The sequence below is a fragment of the Loxodonta africana genome, chromosome 1 (assembly GCF_030014295.1).
Source record: "Loxodonta africana isolate mLoxAfr1 chromosome 1, mLoxAfr1.hap2, whole genome shotgun sequence".
NCBI lineage: Eukaryota > Metazoa > Chordata > Mammalia > Proboscidea > Elephantidae > Loxodonta > Loxodonta africana.
The window spans coordinates 85,216,485-85,238,893 of NC_087342.1; the positions used below are offsets into that span (position 1 = coordinate 85,216,485).

Below are 22,409 nucleotides of genomic sequence, written 5' to 3' on the forward strand. Positions count from 1 at the left end.
ATAAACACCTTTGTGGTTCATGTTATTGGATACAAATATATATTCTTTGATATAAATATTTTCGACATAAACGATGTAAGTAAAAATATTTGTGCTATTCATCCTAGCTACATTGATACCTAATTGTTGTCGTTAGTTGCCATTGAGTCCATTCTGACTCATGATGACCCCATATGTTACAGAGTAGAACTGCTTGGTTGTAATCTTAATGGAAGCAGATCACCAGACCTTTTCTCTTGTGATAATGCTGAGTGGATTTGAACCACCAACCTTTAGGTTAGCAGTAGAGTGTAAACTGTGCCCCCCAGGCACCTTCCTTGGCTATATATTATAATAAATAAACTCTATGAATGTACTCCATTGGGTCTTTGGAATTTTATCCATATTAATTTAAGAACAGTAAGCAGAAAGGAGAAATATGTAATTTACCTTCTCTTACTGATAATGCCTTTCATAGATGGTAATTTCCATCTAAGGAACCCTGGTGGTGCAGTGGTTAAGCTCTCAATTGCTAACCAAAAGGTTGGTGGTTCAAACCCACGAACCGATCAGAGGGAGAAGGGTGTGGCAATCTTCTTCCACAGTTCCACTCTGTCCTACAGAGTCACTGTGCATTGGAATCCCCTTATTGGCAATGATTTTTTTCTTTTTTTTTAATTTCCATGTGCTGTAATAGAAATGCACTAAAAAGCAGACAGGCAGTGAAGTGTGTTGAATGAAGTTAAGTTAGAAACTATATTGAGTAAATTAGAGATTTAATGATGCTCCAATGAAGTATCGGTGTTTTTCAATCTTATCAAATCCAACACGTTTTTATAACAAACTCTTTACTATCTTAACTTTTCTAATACCTCTTCACTTTGTGAACTTTGAGTTTACTAAATGGAACTCATAGATACAGTTTTCAAAATGCAGATATATAATTATTACTCTTCGTTTTTCAATGTGAGGCAATAAAGGAAAACTCATTGCCGATTTGATTTGTTTCAGGATCCCCTATCCAGTTCCTCTGTTGAACATGGGTTCATGAGCCAACGTTAAATTATAAGCATAGGATAACAAGACTCCCAAAATTCTGACCTTGGTGTTCCCAGCAAGTAGTGTCACTGCAATGAGAAGATTCAACAACACCTTCCATCGCCCCACTGGCTTTGTCCTGGTGGGTTTTTCAGAATGGCCCAGGCTAGAGATGACCCTCTTTGTGTTTATCTCCATCTTCTACATAATGACCCTCCTTGGGAATTCAGCCATCATAATCTTGTCTCGCCTTGATCCCAGGCTTCACACTCCCATGTACTTCTTTCTGGCTAAACTTTCCTTTTTTGACCTCTGCTATACCATCTCAACTGTCCCCCAAATGCTGGTAAATATCCAGAGCCCCTGGAGAAACATCAGCTACATGGGCTGCATAGCTCAACTTTTCATCTTTCTTGGCCTAGGATCCACTGAATGTGTACTTCTTTCGGTAATGGCCTTTGATCGTTACGTAGCTATATGCCAACCTCTCCATTACACGGTTATCATGCATTCTCGGCTATGCCAACAACTGGCAGCAGTGGCTTGGATAACAGGTTTTAGTAACTCCTTGGTGCAGACAGTGTTAACTTTCTTGTTACCTCGCTGTGGTCAATATCGGGTAGAGAATTTCTTCTGTGAGGTTTCTGCTATGCTTCAATTATCATGTGTTGATACGTGGATCAATGAAGTGGAGATGTATGCAGCTGTGGTTGTGATAAAAGTTATCCCAGTTGGATTAATTCTATTTTCCTACATCAATATTGTCAGAGCTTTAGTGAGGATCCAGACCTCTGAGGGTCAAAAGAAGGCCTTCAACACATGTGGGTCTCATCTGCTGGTGGTGATTATGTTCTATGGCTCAGCCATTAGTGGTTATGCATATATGGCACCCAAGAGTAGCTCAGCCAAATTGAAGGGGAAGCTTCTTGCACTCTTCTATGGACTCATAACTCCAATGCTCAACCCTCTTATCTATACCCTGAGAAACAAGGATGTTAAGGGAGCAGTAAAAAAGCTACTAGGGAGAGAACAAGACCAAGGGTGGAACATGGCTTAGGAGCATATAGTCTTCTCACAGTTCACATTCTGCCTTCTCATCTTTCAGAACATCTTTTGTTAACTCCCTTTATTCTCTCCCCTCTCCCACTCAAATTAATTGTAACTATTTTCACCTATGCCTTTCTTAGAAAGTAAAAGATTGATTATTCTCCCCCAAAAGTAATGAAAAATAAAAAGTAAAACAGTTGTCCTCAAGTCAATTCCCACTCTTGGAGACTCCATGTGTGTCAGCAGAACTGTGCTCCAGAGTTTTCGATGGCTGGTTTTTCAGAAGTAGATCCCCAGGTCTTTCTTCTGAGGTGCATCTGGATGGACACAAACCTCCAAACTATTGGTTAGCACCACCCAGGGATTCCACAAGTAATGAAACAGAGTTCTAAAAACGGATAATGAGTTTTTATAGATTTTAGTAAAATATTACATTTTTTGTTAATATATGCTGTCTTTTCTAATGAAGTTTTTAAATTTATAACCAAATATGACTTTTTGTTAAAACTAATGGTTAACATAATTATCCTGAGATTTGTTAAAAAGGAGAAAGTTGATATGACTAAATTATGTCACAAAATTAGCAGAAAGCACCCATAGACAATTAAGAAGTCACTTCATTTCCTATTTGTATATTCTTTTTTTTTTTGATGTTGTCAGTATAACTGTTGTATGTCTAATCTTATTTAACCGCTATTAGGATGTGACATTCTCAGAGGGCCAGGTGCATGCTGTGGTTATCTATACTGTTCTGGAGAACTAGGATTGCACATAAAAACAGCTCTGTGTAATGCCGCTCCTTGTTTGTTTACTTATTTAATCCTTCAAGCAGCCTCTTTTAGCATGTGTCTCTAACTCTACATCTAATTCTACAGAGGTTTTCCCTCATGGCTAGCATATGGAGAATGTATGTTTCTTAGTAATGACCTTTGGTCTCAAAACTTTTTGTTGCGTAATCAGTATGTATATATTTCTTCTTGGTGCTGAATCATTTTTATCAGCATTAAAATAGCTATTCTCAGCAGGGCAATTGGAAGAATAACAATTGTAACTCTAAACTGAAAGGTAAGAAGTCACAGAGTTTTCTTTTTCTATGCATAAAAAAAAATGAATGTTGTTGATGTTTTGTGCAGTTGAGTCAATTATAATTCATAGCAACCCTATTTAACCCTACATAACTGCCTCATAGAGTTTCCTAGGCTGTAATTTTTATGAAAGTAGATTGCCAGGTCTTTTCTTCCTTGGAGCCACTGGCGTGTTCAAACCACCAACCTTTCAGTTAGCAGCTGAGCCCTTAACCATTTTGCTATCAGGCTGTGCCACCAGGGCTCCTCATTTCATCCAGCAGCCATCATACAATAATATAAAAAAATGCAAAAATAGGGTATTGGGATACCAGAGTAGATATCCCCAGTACCCTTTGTTTTACAGACTCTACATTATTATATGATAATTTCTGGATGAAAGGCCTACCTCTAGGAAAAGGTGTCTGGACTTGACACAATTTAGAGTCTCTTGCATGTACTATAAACATAATCCAAGTGTATAAAAGATCATCCTCATCTTATTTTCTTACCTTCTTGGACAGATTCTGATGTTCATATTGGGAATAGAGGAGAAAGAATAAATTGAACAATCACATAGGTAAATTTACAGTAGAAAACAGGAAAAAGCATCTACCCTCAAAGAATGTAATACAATAGGTCATTTTATCAATGGTGACATACATTTGTTCTTTCTAGATATGTTTTGGCAGTATATGTATGGTTTATTTCTGCCCAAAGAGTATGGAAAATGGGCTGCTTGAAGATGTGATCAAATGCCTATCCTCTTCTGAGTAATATTTACACAACTAATTTTTCATGCTCTATCCCGAAACTTTAGTATTTTAATACTGTGAAAACATAAATTTCCTTGCTTTGTCCATTATATATATATATTTGTACAGTATTTCAGAAGCCTATACAGAAGATGAACTTAGATTTCAAATATTACAAACATCACGGTCTCAACTCCTCTCTAGGGGAACTTTAGTATCCATCTTTCTTCAAGCACTCCATACAGTATTTTGGAGTATTTGCAGTTGAAACATAGTGGGAAACAGATTTTATGATTAACTCTAGGTTTTCCAAATACCCTGATTTCTGGATTCTATCTTTATTGGAATGAAAGTCAATGTTCAAGTGAAAGGAGTGTTAGTTATCATTAGATTGAGTTAGCTAAGTTGTTTGATAGAATTAAAGAGAAAAATGAGTTAATTTAACTGCTATTTGCAGACCTGGTATTCAACGAATACACAAAGACAAAGTCTGTTGTGCAGTGTCTGTTCTGATTCGGCATCCATTGTGATTTTTCACTGTATAAGTGATGCCAAAATCCAAAAACCAAAACCCGTTGCCATAGAGTTGATTCTGACTCGTAGTGATCCTGTAGGACAGAGTAGAACTGCCCCATAGGGTTTCCAAGGAGCGGCTATATTTTGAATGTCACCCATGAATGCATATTCTTGTTGTGTGCCATGAAGTTGGTTCTGATGCAGTGTGACCCTATACGACAGAGTAGAACTGCCTTATAGGTTTCCAAGGCTGTAATCTTTACGGAGCAGATCATCAGGTCTTTTCTTCCCCAGAGCCTCTGGGTATGTTCAAACCTCTGACCTTTCAGTTACCAGTCGAGCTCTTAACCACTGTACTGCCAGGGCTCCTTCCTTGTGCATGTATGGACCAGTATTTTGGGGTTCCATCTCTTACATATAACCAAAAAACCAAACCCATTGCCATCAAGTTGATTCCAACTTACATATGGACACTACAAAAAAAAAAAAAAGTTGTCGTCAAGTCAATTCTGACTCATGGAGACTCTGTGTGTGCCAGAGAGAACTGTGCTCCATAGGATTTTCAATGGCTGATTTTTTGGAAGTAAATAGCCAGGCCTTTCTTCCAAGGTGCCTATGGGTGAACTCAAGCCTCCAACGTTTTGGTTAGCAGCCCATTGTGTTAACCATTTGTACCACCTCAGGACTGCATGTCAATAATAACTCTGAGCAATTTTCATTAAACACGTTTGTTCCTCAAGATTGTGTTGGTTATTGTAATGCTTAAGTGGTAATCTTGTCCCAAATTTCAAGGATAATACTTTTGCAGGAAATTTATAAATACTCTTTATCAGATGAAGGAAGTTCCCTTCTATTGCTGATATGCTAAGTGTGTTTTTATCTTATTGTGAATGGATGTTGTATTATATCAAAACTTTTTCTGCATCTATTGAAATGATTTTCCTCTATTTTGCTAATAAAGAATATTGCATTGATTGAATTTTCAACATTAAAACAATCTTGCACTTGAATGAAATCGCCTTGGTTATGATCTATTTTTTTGTTGCTATATTGCTATTTCAAACCTCTAATAACTAACCTAGGATTTTTGCATTATATCCACGAAAGGATGAGCCTGTAATTTCCCCTCTTGAACAAAGCTGGATGACTTGCAGTACTTAAAATTCAGATTCATTACAAAGAAACAGCAATTAAGACAATGTGTTATTAATGTAGGAATATACACAGAGAATAATAAAACGTCATAGAGAATCCAGATACAGACCCACATGAGTCTGGACTCTAGATATATAGCAAATTTGGCACTTCACTAAGAGAAGAGGGAAAAAGGCAGCCTTTTAATGAAATATAAAATAATTGATACTTTGTCAATTGGATAAACCATGTAAAATAAATATTAATGCATATCTCAAAAATTACTTCCATGTAGACATAATTGTGCTTTGTAAAACAATAAACCATCTGGAAAATAATGTTGGAGAATATCTTCATTTTCTTGGGGTTGAAAAGTTTTTTTTTTTTTTAATTTTTAAGTGATGCAAAAATAGCACTAGCCATAAAGGAAATGATTGACAAATTGGACTTCATCAATATTAGAAACTTCTGTTAATCACAAGACATCATTTTTGTTGTTGTTAGCTGTTGTCAAGAGGGCTCCCAACTCATGGCAACTTTATGGAAACAGTTCAACAGGCCTTTCTTCCATGAAGCTGTTGAATGAGTTGAAACTGTCAACCTTTATTTTTTAAGCTATATGTATATTTGCACTTTAGATGAAGGTTTACAGAACAAACTAGTTTCTCATCAAACTGTACACATATTGTTTTATGACATTGGTTAACAATCCCAAGACACGTCAACACTCTCCCTTCTCAACCTTGGGTTCCCTATTACCAGCGTTCCTGTCCCTTTGTCTAGTCCTTGTCCCAGGGCTGCTGTGCCCCTCTAGTCCCATTTTATTTTATGGGCCTGTTCACTCTTTGCCTGAAGGGTGAACCTCAAGAATGACTTCATTATTGAGTTGAAAGGGTTCCTGGGGGCCATACCCTCAGGATTTCTCCATGCTCTGTCAGGGCAGCAAGTCTGGTCTTTCTTTTTGGAAACTGCCAACTTCTAGATTAGCAGCTGAAGGTAAACCCCTTGGGCCACCCAGCCTCCTTCAAGATATCATTAAGAAAGTGGAAGTGCAAACCATAGAGTGGAAGAAGATGTTTAGAATACTTATAACTTAAAAGGCTAAACCAGAGTATATTAAAAATACCTGCAAATACAGAAAAGAAAGACAGACAACCTAACAGAAAAATGTCCTAAAATCTTCAACAGGCACTTCCCGCCAGGTATTGTCGAAAGCATGCTATGCTCATTTTTTTTTTTTTTTTTTACAGCAACATGTTAAAAAAAAAAAAAAGGCACAGCCGCACTTATAAAAATACCTCAGGGGGGATGGAGAGTATGGCTGGCAAACTAACATAGAAGCTGTGCTTTATTTGTGTAAAAATACAGTATACACTTACCAGAGTATGTAAAGGAAGACAGGCTGATAATTATCTTAGTGGTTAACCTTGGGATTATACTTTACCTCTCAAACTTTCAAAAATCTATTTTTAATTAATACCACCTTAAAAAAAATTTTTTTTTTTTTTAGTACCACCTCAGCTTCAATAATATATGCAAACTCTGCCCCTATACAGCTTTGCCACTGGTGCTTTAGGCTGTTGTTGCAACTTACATTGTAAGCCCATCACCATAGGTAGCGAATTATTGCTTTATGTGTTCCTTTTAAATCATATAGAATTTAAAAACAAAAAACAGAGGCATTACAAATCAAAAGTACAATCATACTAGCTTTTGTATTTGCCTATGTACTTGCCTTTCAGTGATCTTTATTTCTTTGTGTAGCTTTGAGTTGCCAACTAGTGCCCATACACTAGTCTTTTCAACTGAAAGACTCCCTTTAGGTTTTTTTGTAGGCAGGTATCCTAGCGATGAACTCCCTTAGGTTTTGTTTATCAGGGAATGTCACAATTCTCCTTCATTTTGGAAGGATGATATTGCTGCATATAGAATTCTTGGTAGACAGTTGTTTTTTCTTTCAGCACTTTAAATGTCATCCCACTGTCTTCTGGACTCCATGGCTTCAGATGAGTAATTGCATCTGAAGCCCTGGATAGCCTTTGTGTTTATCCTTCTTGGAGTTTGTTGAACACTTGGATGTGTAGATTCATATCTTTTACCAAATTTGGGGAGCTTTCAGTCATTATTTCTTCTAATATTCTTTTTTTTTTTTTTTACGTATTAACACAAATTATTTGTTCTTGTGGAAAAATATACATAACAAAACATTTGCTAATTCAAATATTTTTACACTTGTAAGTCAGTGACATTATGTTCATCATGTTGTGCAGCCATCACCACTCTCCTTTTCCAAATTATGCCACCACCATTGACAGAAACTCAGTGCCCCTTTCACTCTCCCTCCCACCCCTCGTAACCACTAATGAACTTTGGTCTCTGTACATTTGTCTGGCTGTTTTTTAAGTTCTGCTCTTTATCATTGGTTTTCAGCAATTTGACAATGAAGTGCCTAGGTGTGAATTTCTATGAATTATCTTGTTTGGAATTCACTGACCTTCTTTATTTTATTTTATTGTTCTTTAGATGAAGGGTTACAGAGCAAGTTAGTTTCTCATTAAGCAATTAATACACATATTGTTTTGTGACATTGGTTGCTATCTTAGTCATCTAGTGCTGCTATAACAGAAATGCCATAAACAGGTTGCTTTAACCAAGAGAAATTTATTCTTTTGCAGTCTAGTAAGCTACAAGTCCAAATTCAGGGCATCAGCTCCCCCGGGAAAGCTTTTTCTTTCTATCAGCTCTGGAAGAAGTTCTTTGTCATCAACCTTCCCCTGGCCAAGGAGCTTCTCAGTGCAAGAACCTCCGGTCCAAAGGCCAAGCTGTGCCCCAGGAGCTGTTTTCTTGGTTGGATGAAGTCCCTATGTCTTTCTGCTTGCTTCCCTCTTTTATATCTCAAAAGAGAATGGCTTAAGACATTATCTAATCTTGTAGATCTTGTCAATATAACTGCTGCTAATCCATCTCATTAACACCATAGTGACATGTAGGAAATATATAACACAGGGAAATCACATCAGATGACAAAATGGTGGATAATCATACAATACTGGGAATCTTGACCTAGTCAATTTGACAAATATTTTGGGGAGACACAATTCAATCTATGACATTTGCCAACCCCGTGATGTGTCAACACTCTATCCTTCTCTGCATTGGGTTCCCCATTTCCATTTGTCCAGCTCTCCTGTCCCCTCCTACCTTCCTGTCCTTGCCCCTGGGCTGGTGTGCCCATTTAGTATCATATACGTGGTTGAGCTACGTGTCTTATTGTTTGTCTAATCTTTGGCTGAACGGTGAACCTCAGGAGTGACTTCAGTACTGAATTAAAAGGGTGTCTGGGCCCATACTCTCAGGGTTTCTCCAGTCTCCTTCAGACCAGTAAGTCTGATCTTATTTTGTGAGTTTGGATTTCATTCCACATTTTTCTCTAGCTCTGTCTGGGACCCACTATTGTGATCCCTGTCAGGGCAGTCATTGTTGGGAGCTGGGCACCACCTAGTTGTGCTGGACTCAGTCTGGTGGAGGCTGTGGTAGTTGTGGTCCATTAGTCATTTCAACTATTCTTTCCCTTGTGTCTTTGGTTTTCTTCATTCTCCCTTGCTCCAGACAGGTTTTAAGCAGTGAAGTATCACAAGCTTTTAAGATCCCAGAAGCTACTCACCAAAGTAGGAGGTAGAACATTTTCTTTATAAACTATGTTATGCCAGTTGAGCTAGGTGTCCCCTGAGACCATGGTCCCCAGCCCTCAGCCCAGTAATTCGGTCCCTCAGGGAATTTGCATGTGTCAATGAAGCTTCCATGATCATCCCTTGATCAAGTTGTGCAGACATCCCCAGTATAGAGTTGACCCTATTTTTTCTTCTATGATCTATATAGTTTTTGGTTTTATATTTAGGTCTTTGGTCCATTTTGAATTAGTTTTTGTGTATAGTGTGAGGCATGGGTCCTGTTTTATTTATTTATTTTTTTATAGATGGACATCCAGTCTTGCCAGCACTATTTGTTAAAAAGATTGTCTTTTCCCCATTTAATGCACTTTGGACCTTTCTTAAAGATCAGTTGACCGTAGGTGGATGGGTTTAAATCTGGGCTCTTGATTGTGTTTCATTGGTCACTGTGTCTGCCGTTGTACCAGTACCAGGCTGTTTTGACTACTGTAGCTGTATAGTAGGTCCTGAGGACAGGTAGCGCATGTTGTCCTACTTTATTCTTTTTATTCAATAGTGTTTTACTTACCCAGGGCCTCTTCCCTTTCCATATGAAGTTAATGATTAGTTTTTACACCTGGTTATAGAATGAATGCTGTTGGAATGTGGAGCTGGATTGCATTATATTTGTTGATTGCTTTAGGTAGAATTGACATTTTCACAATGTTGAGTCTACCTATCCATGAGTATGGTATGTTTTTCCATTTATGTAGGTCTTGTTTGGTTGTTTGCAGTAGTGTTTTGTAGTTTTCTTTGTATAGGTCTTTTATAGCCCTGGTTAGATTTATTCCTAAGTATTTTATTTTTTTAGGGGCTATTTATTATAAATGGTATTGCTTTCCTGGTTTCTTTTTTGTAGTTCTCTTTATTAGTGTATAGGAATCCAACTGACTTTTTGTATGTTTACCTTGTATCCTGGAACTCTGTTGAATCTTTCTATTAGTTCCTGTAGTTTTCTTGTGGAGTCTTTTGGGTTCTCTATGTGTGCTATTGTATCACCAGCAAATAGGGATAGTTTTACTTCTTCTTTACCCATTTGGATGCTCTTATTTCTTTTTCTTGCCTTATTGCTCTAGCTAGTACTTCCAGCACAATATAAAATAGGAGTGGTGATAAAGAGCATCCTTGTCTTCTTCCTGTTCTCAGGGGGAGTGTGTTCAGTCTGTCTCCACTGAGAAGGATGTTCACTGTTGGTTTTGTATAAAAAAAGATGCCCTTTATTATGTTGAGGAATTTCCCTCCAACACCTATTTTATTGAGAGTTTTTATCAGGGGTGTATATTGGACTTTATTAAATGTATTTTCTCTGTTGATATAAATGATCATGTGATCTTTTGTTTTATTTGTGTGGTGGATTACATTGATCAATTTTTTAATGTTGAACCATCCTTGCATACCTGGTATGAATCCCACTTGGTAGTGGTGTATTATTTTTTTTATATGATGCTAATTTTTTTTTTGCTAGAATTTTTGCATCTATATTTTTTATTCATGAGAGATATTGGTCTGTAATTTTCTCTCTTTTTTTTTTTTTGTAGCATCATTCCCTGGTTTTGGTTTCAGGGTTATGTTGGCTTCATAGAATGAATTTGGGAGCACCCTGTCCTTTTCTGTGTTCTGAAAGAGTTAGAGTAATATTGATGTGATCTCCTCTCTGAATGTTTGGTAGAATTCTCCAGTGCAGCCATCTGAGTCAGGGCTCTTTTTGTTGTTGTTGGGAGTTTTTTAAATTACCTTTTTCAGTCTCTTCGTTGTTATGGGTCTGTTCAGATTTTTTACTTCAGTTTGTGTTATTTTAGGTAGGTAGTGCATTTCTAAAAATTTGTCTATTTCCTCTAGGTTTTCAAATTTGTTGGAGTGTAGTTTTTCATAGCACTCTCTTATGATCCTTTCTATTTCAGTTGAATCTGTTGTAATTGTCCCCCATTTCATTTCTTATTTGGGTTATTTGTGTCCTCTCCTGTTTTTCTTTTGTCAATTTATCCAATGACTTGCCAATTTTGTTGATCTTTCAAAGAAACAACTTTTGGTTTTGTTGATTCTTTCTATTGCTTTTCAATTCTCTGTTTCATTTATTTCTGCTCTGATCTTTATTATTTCCTCTCTTCTGGTGGCTATGGGCTTCTTTTGCTGCTCTCTTTCTATTTATTCAAGTTGCACAGCTAATGTTGTGGTTTTGTCCCTTTCTTCTTTTTGGATGTATATATCTATTGTTATAAATTGACCTCTGAGCACTGCCTTTGCTGTGTCCCAAAAGTTTTGATATGATGCGTGATTCTAGGAATTTTTTGATACCATGTTTGATTTCTTCTATTATCCAGCAGTTTTTAAGCAAGTTGTTATTCAGTTTCCATTTATTTGATCTTTTTTCCTTGTGCACTCTGTTATTATTTTTTTTTTTTTTATGATGTTGTCATCAGAGAAGATGCTTTGTATTATCTCAGTGTTCTGGATTGTGTTGAGGGTTGCTTTGGCACCTAAGATGTGATCTATTCTGGAGAACATTCCATGTGTGTTGGAAAAGAATGTGTATTTTGCTGCTGTTGGGTGTCCTATATATGTCTATGAGGTCAAGTTGGTTGACTATGGCCTTTAGATTGTCTGTATCTTTGTTGAGTTTCTTTCCTGATGTTCTCTCCTATACCGAGAATGCTGCATTGAAGTATCCCACTATTATTATGGAACTGTTAATTTCTTTTTTCAGGGCTGTTAGAGTTTGTTTTATGTATTTGGGAGCCTTGTCATTGGGTGCATAATATTTATTATGGTTATGTCTTCCTTGTGAATGTTCTCTTTAATCATCATATATTGTCTTTTCTTGTCTTTTTTAAAATTAATTTTTATTGTGCTTTAAGTGAAAGTTTACAAATCATGTCAGTCAATTTTTCATACAAAAATTTACACACACCTTGCCATACACTCCCAATTGCTCTCCCCCACCAGACAGCACAGTACTTCCCTCCCCTCTCTCTCCTCGTGTATATCTGGGTAACTTCTGGCCATCTCTGCCTTCTCATCTTCCCTCCAGACAGGGGAAGCCAACACAGTCTCATGTGTCGACCTGATCCAAGAAGCTTGTTCTTTACCAGTCTCATTTTCCATTCCTGATTCCAGTCTAATCCCTGTCTGAAGAGTTGGCTTTGGGAATGGTTCCTGCCCTAGGGTAACAGAAGGTCTGGGGTCCATGGCCTCTGGGGTTCCCCCAGTCGCAGTCTGACTATTAAGTCTGGTCTTTTTATGAGAATTTGGGGTCTGCATCCCACTGCTCTGCTGCTCCCTCAGGATTTCTCTGTTGAGTTCCTGTCAGGGCAGTCATCGGTTGTGGCCAGGTACCATCTAGCTCTTCTGGTCTCAGGCTGATGTAGTCTCTGGTTTCTGTGGTCCTTTTTGTCTCTTAGGCTTATAATTATTTTGTGCCTTTGGTGTTCTTCATTCTTCCTTGTTCCATGTGGGTTAAGACCCATTGATGCATCTTAGATGGCCACTTGTTAGTGTTTAAGACTGCAGATGCCACTCTCCAAAGTGAGATGAAGAATGTTTTCTTTATAGATTTTATTATGCCAATTGACTTAGATGTCCCCTGAAACCATGGTCCTCAAACCCCGGCTCCTCCTATGCTGGCCTTTGAAGTGTTCAGTTTTTTAAGGAAACTTCTTTCTTTTTGGTTTAGTCCATTTGTGTTGACCTCTGCTCTATTGTGTATCTTCTTTCCCTTCACCTGAAACGACACTTATCAACTGTCTAATTAGTGAACACCCCTCTCCTTCCCTCCCACCCTCCCCCCTCTCATAATCATCAAAGAGTATTTTCTTCTCTGCTTAAACTGTTTCTCCAGTTCTTATGATAGTAGTCTTATACAATATTTGTCCTTTTCAAATTGACTGATTTCACTCAGCATAATATCTTCCAGATTTCTCCATGTTATGAAATGTTTCATGGGTTCAACATTGTTCTTTATCGATGTGTAGTATTCCATTGTGTGAATATACCATAATTTATTTATCCATTCATCCATTGATGGGCACCTTGGTTGCTTCCAACTTTTTGCTATTGTAAACGGTGCTGCCATGAAAATGGGTATGCATATATCTGTTTGTATAAAGGCTCTCATTTCTCTAGGATATATTCCAAGGAGTGGGATTGCTGGATCGTATGGTAGTTTTATTTCTAGTTTTTTAAGGAAGTGTCAAATTGATTTCCAAAGTGGTTGTGCATTTTACATTCCCACGAGCAGTGTATAAGTGTTCCAACCTCTCCACAATCTGTCCAACATTTATTATTTTGTGTTTTTTGGATTAATGCCAGCCTTGTTGGAGTGAAATGAAATTTCATTGTAGTTTTGATTTGTATTTTTCTAATGGCTAATGATCAAGAGCATTTCCTCATGTATCTGTTAGCCACCTGAATGTCTCCTTTAGTGAAATGCCTGTTCATATCCTTTGCCCATTTTTGAATTAGGTTATTTGTCTTTGTGTGTTTGATTTTTATCAGAATCATGTAGATTTTAGAGATCAAGCGCTGGTCGGAGGTGTCATAGATGAAAACTTTTTCCCAGTCTGTAGGTAGTCTTCTTACTCTTTTGGTGAAGTCTTTGGGTGAGTATAGGTGTTTGATTTTTAGGAGCTCCCAGTTATCTGGTTTCTCTTTGGCATTTTTAGTAATGTCTTGTATTCTGTTTATGCCATGTATTAGGGCTCCTACCGTTTTCCCTATTTTTTCTTCCATGATCTTTATTGTTTTAGATTTTATGTTTAGGCCTTTGATCCATTTTGAGTTAGTTTTTGTGCATGGTGTGAGGTATGGGTCTTTTTTCATTTTTTTGCAGATGGATGTCAAGTTATGCCAGCACCATTTGTTAAAAAGACTATCTTTTCCCCAATTAACTGACACTGGGCTTTTGTCAAATTTAGCTGCTCATATGTGAATGGATTTATGTCTGGATACTCAATCCTGTTCCACTGGTCTTTGTGTCTGTAGTTCTAACAGTAACAGACTGTTTTGATGACTGTGGCGGTATAATAGGTTCTAAAATCAGGTAGAGTGAGGCCTCCCATTTTCTTCTTTTTCAGTAATGCTTTACTTGTCCGGGGCTTCTTTCTCTTCTGTATGAAGTTGGTGATTTGTTTCTCCATCTCATTAAAAAATGTCGTTGGAATTTGGATCAGAATTACTTAGTATATATAGATGGTTTTTGTGGTAAAATAGACATTTTTACAATGTTAAGTCTTCCTGTCCATGAGCAAGGTATTTTTTCATTTCTTGCAGTAGTACCTTGTAGTTTTCTTTGTATAGATCTTTTATGTCTCTGGTTAGATTTATTCCTAAGTATTTTATCTTCTTGGGGGCTACTGTGAATGGTATTGATTTGGTGATTTCCTCTTCGATGTCCTTTTTGTTGGCTGGAATCCAACTGATTATTGTATGTTTATCTTTTACCTGATACTCTGCTGAACTCTTAGTTTTTTTGAGGATTCTTTAGGGTTTTCTGTGTATAAGATCATGCCATCTGCAAATAGAGATATTTTTACTTCTTCCTTGCCAATCTGGATGCCCTTTATTTCTTTATCTAGGCTAATTGCTCTGGCTAGGACCTCCAGCACAATGTTGAATAAGGGTGGTGATAAGGGCCATCCTTGTCTGGTTCCCATTCTCAAGGGGAATGCTTTCAGAATCTCTCCATTAAGGATGATGTTGGCTGTTGGCTTTGTATAAATGCCCTTTATTATGTCGAGGAATTTTCCTTCAATTCCTATTTTGCTGAGAGTTTTTATCATGAAAGGGTGTTGGACTTTGTCAAAGGCCTTTTCTGCAACAATTGTTAAAATCATGAGGTTCTTGTCTTTTGTTTTATTTATATGATGGATTACATTAATTGTTTTTCTAATATTGAACAATCCTTGCATAACAAAAAAAAATTTTTTCTTTTTTTGCAGTCCTTGCATACCTGGTATAAATCCCACTCATTCATGGTGAATTATTTTTTGATATGTTGTTGAATTCTATTGGCTAGAATTTTGTTGAGGATTTTTGCATCTATGTTCATGAGGGATATAGGTCTATAATTTTCTTTTTTTGTGGTGTCTTTACCTGGTTTCGGTATCAGGGATATGCTGGCTTTATAGAATGAGTTGGGGAGTGTTTCGTCCTTTTTAAGCTTTGAAATACTTTTAGTAGTTGTGGTGTTAACTCTTCTCTGAAAGTTTTGTAGAACTCTTCAGTGATGCTGTCAGGGCCAGGGCTTTTTGTTGTTGTTGGGTTTTATTAATTACATTTTAATCTCTTTTTTTGTTAGGAGTCTATTTAGTTGTTCTACTTCTGTTTGTGTTAGTTTAGGTAGGTAGTGTGTTCCTAGGAATTCATCCATTTATCTAGGTTTTCAAATTTGTTGGAGTACAATTTTTTGTAGTAATCTGATATGATTCTTTTAATTTCATTTGGGTCTGTTTGATATGGCCCAACCCATTTCTTATTTGGGTTATTTGTTTCCTTTACTGTATTCCTTTAGTCAGTCTTGCCAGTGGTTTATCAATTTTGTTAATTTTTTCAAAGAACCAACTTTTGGCTTTGTTAAGTCTTTCAATTGTTTTTCTGTTCTCTAATTCCTTTAATTCTGCTCTAATTTTTATTATTTGTTTTTTTCTGGTGCCTGATGTTTTCTTTTGTTGCTCTCTTCTTATTTGTTCAAGTTGTAGGGGCAGTTTTTTTATTTGGCTGTTTTTTCTTTTTGTTTGTTTGCATTTATTGATAAAAATTGACCTCTGAGCATTGCATTCGCTGTGTCACAAAGGTTCTGATAGGAAGTGATTTCATTCTCATTGGATTCTGTGAATTTCTTTATTCCCTCCTTAATGTCTTCTATAATCCCGTCTTTTTTGAGCAGGGTATTGTTCAGTTTCCAAATATTTGATTTCTTTTCCCTGGTTTTTCTGTTATTGAGTTCCACTTTTATGGCCTTATGGCCTGAGAAGATGCTTTACAATATTTTGATGTTTTAGATTCTACAAAGTCTTGTTTTGTGACCTAATATGTGATCTATTCTAGAGAATGTTCCATGTGCACTAGAAAAAAAAGTATACTTTGTAGCTTTTGGGTGGAGTGTTCTGTATAAGTCTATGAGGTCAAGTTGGTTGATTGTGGCAATTAGGTCTTCTGTGTCTTTACTGAGCTTCTTACTGGATGTCCTGTCCTTCACCAAAAGTGGTGTGTTGAAGTCTCCTACTAAAATTATGGAGGTGTTTATCTCACTTTTCCGTGCTGTTAGAGTTTGTTTCATGTATCTTGCAGCCTTGTAATTGGGTGCATAAATATTTAATATGGTTATATCTTCCTGGTAAATTGTCTCTTTAATCATTATGTAGCGTCTTTCTTTATCCTTTGTGGTGGATTTAACTTTAAAGTCTATTTTGTCAGAAATGACTGTTCTCACTTCTGCTTTTTTGATTGTTTTTCTCGATATATTCTTTTCCATCCATTGAGTTTTAGTTTGTTTGTGTCCCTAATTCTAAGGTGTGTCTCTTGGAGGCAGCAAATAGCTGGATTATGTTTTTTTAATCCAATCTGCAACTCTCTGTCTCTTTATTGGTGCATTTAGTGCACTTACATTCAGCGTAATTGTAGATAAGTATGAGTTTAGTGCTGTCATTTTGATGCCTTTTTTGTGTGTGTGTTGTTGACAATTTCATTTTTCCACTTACTTTTTTGTGCTGAGAAGCTGTTCTTTGTAAATTGTGTGTTCCTCATCTTCACTGTAGTTGAATTTATTTTTGCTGAGTCATTATGTTTATCTTGATTTTTATTTTGAAGTATGGAATTGTTAGACCTTTTGTGGCTACAATAATATTTACTCCTATTTTTCTATGTAAAAACCTAACTTGTATCACCCTATATTGCCTTGGTGTCCTCTCCATATGGAAGATCTATGCCTCCTGTGTTCAGTCCGTCTTCATTGATTATTGTAGTCTTTTACATAATGACATTGATGATTCCCTGTTTTGAGCCTTTTTTCTTTAATTAATCTTATTTTGTTTTTGTGATTTCCTTATCTGAGTTGATATCAGGATGTTCTGTTCTGTGACCTTGTGTTGTGTTGATATCTGATATTATTAATTTTCTGACCAAAGAATTTCTTTTAGTAATTCTTGTAGCTTTGGTTTGGTTTTTGTGAATTTTTTAAGCTTTTGTTTATCTGTAAATAACTTAATTTCATCTTCATATTTGAGAGAGAGTTTTGCTGGACATATGATTCTTGGCTGGCAGTTTTTCTCCTTCAGTGCTCTGTATATGTTATCCCATTGCCTTCTTCACTGCATGGTTTCTGCCAAGTAGTTAAAACTTATTCTTATTCATTCTCCTTTGTAGGTGACTTTTCTTTTATCCCTGGCTGCTTTTAAAATTTTCTCTTTATCTTAGGTTTTGGCAAGTTTTATAATAATATGTCGTGGTGATTTTCTTTTGGGATCTATAGTGTATGGGGTTCAATGAGCATCTTGGATAGATATCCTTTCACCTTTCATGATGACAGGGAAGTTTTTTGCCACCAGACCTTCAACTATTCTCTCTGTATTTTCTGTTATCCCTCCTTGTTCTGGAACTCCAATCACATGCAAGTTATTCTTCTTGATAGAGTCCCACATGATTCTTAGGGTTTCTTCATTTTTTTTAATTCTTTTATCTGATTTTTTTTCAGCTATATGGGTGCCAATTGCCTTATCCTCCATCTCCCAAATTCTGCATTCCAATTCCTTGATTCTGCTCCTCTAACTTCCTATTGTGTTGTCTAATTCTGTAATTTTACTGTTAATCTTTTGGATTTCTGAATATTGTCTCTCTATGGATTTTTGCAGCTTATTAAATTTTTCATTATGTTCTTGAATAATATTTTTGATTTCTTCAACTGCTTTATCAGTGTGTTCCTTGGCTTTTTCTGTAGATTGCCTTATTTTATATCTGAGGTTATGCCTGATGTCTTGAAGCATTCTGTATATTCGTTTTTTATATTCTGCACCTGACAATTTCAGGAATGTATCTTCATCTGGGAAAGGTTTAGATTCTCTAATTTGGGGGTTTGTAGAAGCAATCATGGTTTGCTTCCTCATGTGATTTGATATCGACTGCTGTCTCCGAGCCACCTATAAGTTATTATAATGATTTGTTTTATATTTGCTCACTGAGCCTTATCTTCTTGTTTTGTTTTGTTTCAGTACACCCAGATGGGCTACTACAGTGTGCTAACTTGATTGTTGGAGCCTTTGAATCACTTAAGTCCTGTTACCAGCTGGTTTGAGCTGTCACCTGGTGTATAAGCCTATGAGTCCACTCACTATTCTTGAGTAGAATCAGCTCGGGTGCCCTGAGAGTGGGTCACCTAGTGTGTGGTGTAGGCTCTCACCTATTATCTTAGAAGAGCAGTGGTGATGGTTGTATGCACCCGTTTCTAGTAACAGCAGGGAGTCACACTCCAAGGACGGCAGGATGCTGACAGCCTTCCCCCAAGTGCCGCTGAGGAAAGAGTGTCTATGTTCTCCAGAGCACTGTGGTGGGTGGGCTCTGCAGTTGTACATTAGGCACCCAGTGCTTATACCTCTAAAGACTGGTAGGCATCACTATCCTTAGACCCCTTTAGCAGGTGGCTAGTTGGTGTGGATGGAGCCTCAGCTCTCAGTTCACTGCTGTAGATCAGTGAGGGCTCTGTTTAATATGTACAGAGATATCAGACCTCCAGAACTTGCCTTTCCACTGCTCAGCTACAACAATTAAAGTCAGATCTCTAAAAGAATTGCCTTTGCATTAAAATAACCACTTGGTTTCATGTAGTGGTGAAAGTCAAAGACTATGGATCTCTTATTTCTGGAAGGAGCTGGTTCATTAGTGTTATTCCAGTTTAGAGAAGTCAGGAAAGGATTTTTCCCCTGTTTTTTCTAATTGCTGCTTTTCCCAGTTGCTGCTTTTCCCAGGCCAGGAGAATTGGGTAAGGAAAAAAAAACAAAAAAAAACCCTAGAGCAGTTCACTCTCTGGCCCAGGGAATTCAAATGTTAATGAAGCCAGCTGGGGCAGGGAGGGGAGGGATCAGATAGATACGAGAGAGTAGCACGGTAAAATAGACAAAATCACTTATCTTGTTTGGTGAGGACTGTTTTATCTGAGATTCCAGAGGGGTGTGTAGCCTTGCTGGGTCCCCGCTGAGATTGCCCCAGGGTGTTAGGGCTGCCTCCCATGCTTGCCTTGTCTCAGGAAGGCATGATCAGCCCCACCACTCTCATCCCATGGCTCTTCAAGGGATCAGGTCTGGGGTGCAGCTCGCCATGCTCTGGAACTGGTCGCTCCTTCAACTCATGATTTCTCACTCTCCTGAGGGCCCAGGGCTGGGACGCAGCAAGCCAGGCTCCTGAACTGGTCACTACTTCAGCACGTGGTTTCTTGTTCCCCTGTCACTCAGGTCAAGTGTTTAGCTCTGTGTTTAATGGTCAGAGTTTGTAGATTGTCATGTATGTAATCTATTCAGTTGTTTTTGCAAGTGTTTGTTGCAAGAGGGATCAGTGTAAGCTTCTGCCTAGTCGGCCATCTTGGTCCTTCCTCTCCCTTATCTTTTATAGTGGATTTTGTTTTAAAGTCTGTTTTATCTGAGATGAGTATTGCCACTCCTGTTCTTTTTTGATTGCTGTTTTCTTGATTTTTTTTTTCCATCCTTTGATTTTTAATAAAGTTATGTCTTTGTTTCTAAGGTGTGTCTCTTGTAGACTGCATATTGACTGGTCTTGTTTTTCCATCCATTCTGTCTCTCTGTCTCTTTATGGGTACCTTTAAGCCATTTACATTCAGTGTGATTATTGACAGGTGTGAGTTTATTGCTATCATTGTGTAGTGCTTTTTTTTTTTTTTGTCATTCTGACGTTTTCTTTTTTCTTCTACCTTTCCTGTGCTGAATTCCTTGTGTTTGTCATTTTTTTGTTTGTTTGTTTGTTTCATTTGTTTTTGTAGATTTTGTGTTTACGGAGGCTTTATGTTTTTCTTCTTTAATTTCATGAACAGTTTTGTTAACTTTCTTTGTAGTTACCTGGAAATTTACCTCTATATTCCTAACTTTAAACCAGTCCTTTATTACTTGATAATGCCTTGGCTTCCTCTCCATTTGAAACTTCTATGCCTTCACTGTTTATTGCCTCTTTCATTGCTCTGATGTTGTTGTCACTTACAGATTGACCCCTCTGGTTCCAAGTTGTAAATCTTTTAGGTTTGTTTTACCATTGAGAGTTCATTACCTAGGTCATTACATGGCTGATGCTGTCCTGTGTCCTAGATTCAGTTTGTTGTCTGATGTTGTTGATGTGGTAACTGAAAGGCAGCCTTTAATAATTCTTGTAACTTTGATTTGGTTTTTGCATGTTCTCTTAATTTCTGTTTATCTGAAGATGTCCTAATTTCACCATAAATTTTTTTTTTTTATTATTAGAGTGAGATTTTTTCAGGATATATTATTCTTGGTTGGCAATTTTTTTCATTCAAGGTTATGTATATGGCATTCTATTGCCTTCTTGCCTGCATGGTGTCTGCTGAGTAATCAGAGCTTGGTCTTATTGTTTTTCCATTTTATGTGATTTTTTTGTTTTTCTCAAGCTGCTCTCAGAACTCTTTCTTTTCCCTTGGTTTTGGTGAGTGTGATTATGATACGTCTTGGTGACTTTCTTTTGAGGTCTATGCTATATGAGATTTGCTGAGCTTCTTGGATGGCCAGCTTTTCATCTTTCACGATATTAGGGAAGTTTTCTGTCAGCAAATCTTCAATGACTGTTTTTTCTATTTTTCACCCTGTTCTGGAACTCCCATCACATGCAAATTTTTGCTTTTGATTGTATCCCACATCATTCAGAGATTTTCTTCATTCTTTCCTCGGATTTTTTCCTCAAAGTGGCATCCAAAGATTTGTCTTCAATTTTGCTGATCCTGTATTCCATTGTTTCAAAATTTATCCTAAAAACCTTCTATTACACTGTCCATTTCTGAAATCTTATGTTTATCTTTGTACCTCTAATTGCTGTTTTTGTATGATTTTTGGTTTTTATTTATTTCAACATTTGGCTCCTGTATTATTTTCCTGAATTCCTTCATTGCTTTGTCTGTGTTTTCCTGATTTTGTCTGTATTTTCCATGATTTTGTCTATTTTTTCCTTATTTTTGTCCATATTTTACTTCATCTGTTGGAGAACCCTGGATATTAGTTTTGAATTCCTTGTCTGGTAGTTCCAGTGCCTTTTCTTCTAGCAGAACGACATCTGGTGTCTCATTTGATCACTTTCTGGAGCCAACCTGTCCTTTTTTTATGTTTTGATATTGTCTGCTGTCTCTGGAACAATCGGGAATTATTTTCTTCATTTGTTGATTGTAGATTTGTTTGTTTCATCCTGTTTTTTTTTTTTCCATTTCATTATGTCTGGGCAGACAGACTGGGTGCATTATGTTCCTTGCTGGCCTGTGGGCATGATACTTCTCACCACCTTTTCCAGGTGGGCAGGGCCAGTCGATCAGCTATGAGGCAGCAGAGTGGGTCTAGCAAGGGTGGAGGGGCAGGGAGGGATGGGTAGTTTGTGGCATGTACTGGGGCTGATGTGGGAGGGTTGGGGGAAGTGCAGGGTGGGCTCTGGGGTGCTGCACAGTGCAGATAGACAGGAGGGAAAGGGTAAGATATGATGTGTGGAGCTATATGGATGACTGAAAGAAGAGAGAAACAACAGGAAAAAAGTAAATAAAATGGTGATGCAGTAGAATTTCACAGGTGGGGGGCAGGGCACACTTGGCAGGACCATGTGCTGATGGCTCTCTAGCCAAGCAGTGGGGCTTGGCTTGTTGAGGATGGGTGTGGGTGACTCATAGGGCTAGGTGAGCAGGAGAAAGGAAATGAAGGAAAGACAGAGAAGAAATCAACCAACAAACAAAAAATAACAACAACAACAACAAAAATGGTGGTTTGGGAATTGGCCTTTGGGGACGGTGCTAAATTAGGGTGCCAGCTAGTTCATGTATCTCTTCCTGCGCAGTTCATCACAGCCCATCAGGAAGGGGCAGAGGCACCACAGGGCCTAGGTGTGTGGGAGAAGGAAAATGGATAAAAGGAAACATAAAGAAAATAAAAAAAATATGAAGCTGAGGGAGCTGGCCTGTGGAGGCATTG

The 22,409-nt window shown here is 37.5% G+C and overlaps 1 protein-coding gene across 1 annotated transcript; it reads left to right on the plus strand.

The window, feature by feature from the left end:
* The first annotated feature begins 1,111 nt into the window (after window positions 1-1,111).
* LOC135232793 (putative olfactory receptor 2B8) lies at window positions 1,112-2,271 on the plus strand. Its single transcript, XM_064293917.1, has one exon. The coding sequence runs from the start codon at window positions 1,112-1,114 to the stop codon at window positions 2,072-2,074; it is 963 nt and encodes a 320-aa protein (XP_064149987.1). The 3' UTR covers window positions 2,075-2,271.
* Window positions 2,272-22,409: the final 20,138 nt, after the last annotated feature.

What these genes read in the sequence shown, in the direction of transcription:
- LOC135232793 (XM_064293917.1), top strand. Translation starts at nt 1,112, where the DNA reads ATGAGAAGATTCAACAACACCTTCCATCGCCCCACTGGCTTTGTCCTG.